The 2,837-nt window shown below is 40.9% G+C and overlaps 1 protein-coding gene across 1 annotated transcript in view; it reads left to right on the top strand.

Moving 5' to 3' along the window:
* Positions 1-2,093: 2,093 nt before the first annotated feature.
* LOC101848855 (C-factor) overlaps positions 2,094-2,837 on the top strand; it is a 17,070-nt gene continuing 16,326 nt past the window's right edge. The window contains exon 1 of the mRNA XM_005111403.3: positions 2,094-2,577. Coding sequence (XP_005111460.1) covers positions 2,350-2,577 — 228 coding nt within the window. The 5' untranslated portion in view covers positions 2,094-2,349. The remainder of the gene's footprint in view (positions 2,578-2,837) is intronic.

Here is a 2,837-nt window from a genome sequence, read left to right as displayed (position 1 = left end):
TTCAGGTGTCCCAAAAACTGCATTTGTCGTTTCCTGATTGTTTTTAACATTGAGCGTCCCACGTGGGCTTCATCAAGCACTACCTCATTTGATTTCTTTTTCCTTCCACGATACTCTTATCAGTCTCCTAAGAAACCACATTAATTTTCAATGTCTCTTAAAAAACACATCTTTTGGCCTTTTATCTCTTTTCACTATCTTTAAACTGGATCTATCTTGACAAGATACAATAATCTGATTACATTTTTTTTCAAGGACAAAAATGGGGAAAGGGCTCAAATCAAAAGGCTCATTAAAAAAAACAAACCCCGAAGCAAAACTGATCAGTCATATTGAACAGAAACTACACTGTGCATTATAAGTAGAATTTTGTGTTGCACGTATGAAAGTTACGCTTAGTCACTCATCAGTGGCGAGCTGCTATCTATAGACTATAGACGGCCGTGAACTTGGCCCAGAAACTAAAAAGGTCTGCTCTTCATTTAAAAAAAATCGATTTTGGCCTGCGTTTGTTTCAGATACGCACAGCCTTAAGTGTAGAATTCTGTGCAGATACGTTTGCTCGTAGAAGTTGCCAGGTCACTCTATTCCGGCAGATTTCATGTTTTTCTTTTACTTTTGATGGTAATTTTCCGGAGACAAAATTAAAAAGCGCTTCATTTTTCGCCTCTTATCAATTTGAGGAAAACACAACTTGAAACTAAAAAAGAGTCCAAGTCACAGAATTCTACACTTGTAGAATTCTGTGGTCCAAGTCCATTTCTCCCCTATAAAGAAGACTCGCGGCTTTGCGTTTTAGACCAAGAAAATGAAGTACATGTAATCGAAGTAGTGCATGTCACATCATGATTTCATAAAGAAGATTTTTTAAAAAAAGAAAAAAAGTTGGGGTTCTTTTCCCTTGAATGGCCTCACAATGTAGGTTTGCATCAGTTAGACTATTAAATTATTTTGCCTTTCTCTCCTGAAGCTAGATATAGTCTAGGACGGTGAGCAATTTCAGTACAGCCCGGAAGTCAAACCGATAAGGCCTATAATATCGAATGTGTTCCCCATAGTGGATTGATGGTAAAAACAAAACTCTCCTAGATTTCTGGCACAGAATATAGGACCAATAGATATGATACCATGTAGGCTACATATATAAAAACTTTATCTCTCGAAATGCCCTCGAGTGACACATTATCTAAGACTTGCTATAATGTTAGTTAGTCTAATCAAAGAGCTTATTACAATTTATAAACAGTTTGAATTTACGTAAAGCTTGGGCATTTCAACAATTCCCCCCAGTTTTCTTCTGCTTTTGCCTGCGAGAAAATTATAAATTATGAATCGCGTTGTTCGGTCCACGACTTGGACACTGGACACGACGCTAATTGCCAGAAAGCCTAGCCAGGCCGGGGAGTGGGGAGCTCCTGTTCTCTCGTTGCCGAGAGGTCACTGTGTTCGGCTCTCATTCAATAGGTCTCGCCGCGGGTTCGAATCTGGAAAGCGGCGGATTTTTCTTCTCTAAAACTTTCGCCTTTCTCCTTCTCCTGCTATCTAGGCCTAACAATGTTCTGTCGCCTGCTTTCGTCTCCACTTTCTGCCCTCACCCTCTCGACACACCTCGGATCTTTTGCCCCTCCTCTTCATGGGCTCTGCAACATGGCTCGTTCTGCAGCTACTACTTGGCTCCTTCTTCCTGCTGTGTTTCAGCCACACCCTTGATGTTAATGTAGGTAAGAGCTGACATCTAGCCTTTTTGGATAAAAGCAAAAAATCTCGGAGGTCCCGCGTGCAAGTTGCGCGTTATTTAACTTAAATATCCCTTAAATTGGTGGTCCAAAATCAATGAGAGTAAAGTTGGCTTCGGCCACAGAATTCTACACTTAAACCAGAGAGTATTTAATTAGTGTCTCTGCTTAAACTATGTCCTGCGCCCTAATAATATTATGACTTTATACATTTGCGAGCTCCGTAAAACACTTTATTAAAAACAAAAACACCACCAACAACAAAAAACCCCAACAACAAAAACCCCGCTTCTCACGCCTTGGCTTGTCCTGACCGAGCCCAACCGAAACTTGTGAAACCAGCAAGGAGTTTACAGTAAGAAACTATTCAAACTGCAGGAGCGAGCGTCATGTCCGATCCGGCAAACCGCTCTAAATTTTGGCATTTGGCGTAGATTCACCTTGGCAGAACCTGGCCTAGTTTCGTTTCCGTGTTTTTGCCTTTTGCCTTTGGCAATAGCCTAGGCCCATTCATTTTTACTCTTGTCTTCGCGTGCACAGGTTGTCTAGATCTAGCTGGTTCTCGTCGACACAGAAACAATAGTTTGAAGTCTTGTTTAAAATCTTATCAGTTATGCCGTTGTCTGCTAAAACTGTCCTGGTGACGGGGGCGTCCAGAGGATTGGGATTGGAATTAATTAGACAAATTCTCGCCTTGCCGAAAGCACCAGAAGTGATTATTGCAACCTGTCGAAACCCAAGTTCTGCAGCTGACCTACAGGCTTTGGCCAAAGCAAATCCGTCTGTGAACGTGGTCAAATTAGATGTTGAGAAGGATGAAGACATCGTTTCTGCTGTCAAGGTAAGTTTTTAATCCTCTAGCAAATGCTCTAGATCTAGCAAAAATTAACTGATCACCATCGATTGGCATTTATTGGACTTGCTAAAAATAGAAAAGTGAGCTCGGTCTAACATCAGGACCAAAGATAGGCCTAGATCTATGTGAAAATCATTTTCTGCAAATCATGGCCCTCAATAGGCTTGCTTTCTGCTGATCGGTAGGGTTGGGTTGATTTAAATCAGATCTACTTAAATCAGTGAACCTTTTTTTTAAAAGATCTA

The sequence above is a fragment of the Aplysia californica genome, unplaced genomic scaffold (genome assembly GCF_000002075.1).
Source record: "Aplysia californica isolate F4 #8 unplaced genomic scaffold, AplCal3.0 scaffold01054, whole genome shotgun sequence".
NCBI classification, from domain to species: Eukaryota; Metazoa; Mollusca; class Gastropoda; order Aplysiida; family Aplysiidae; genus Aplysia; species Aplysia californica.
Note: the sequence above shows the minus strand (reverse complement) of the source record. Positions and strands in the feature narration are given on the sequence as shown.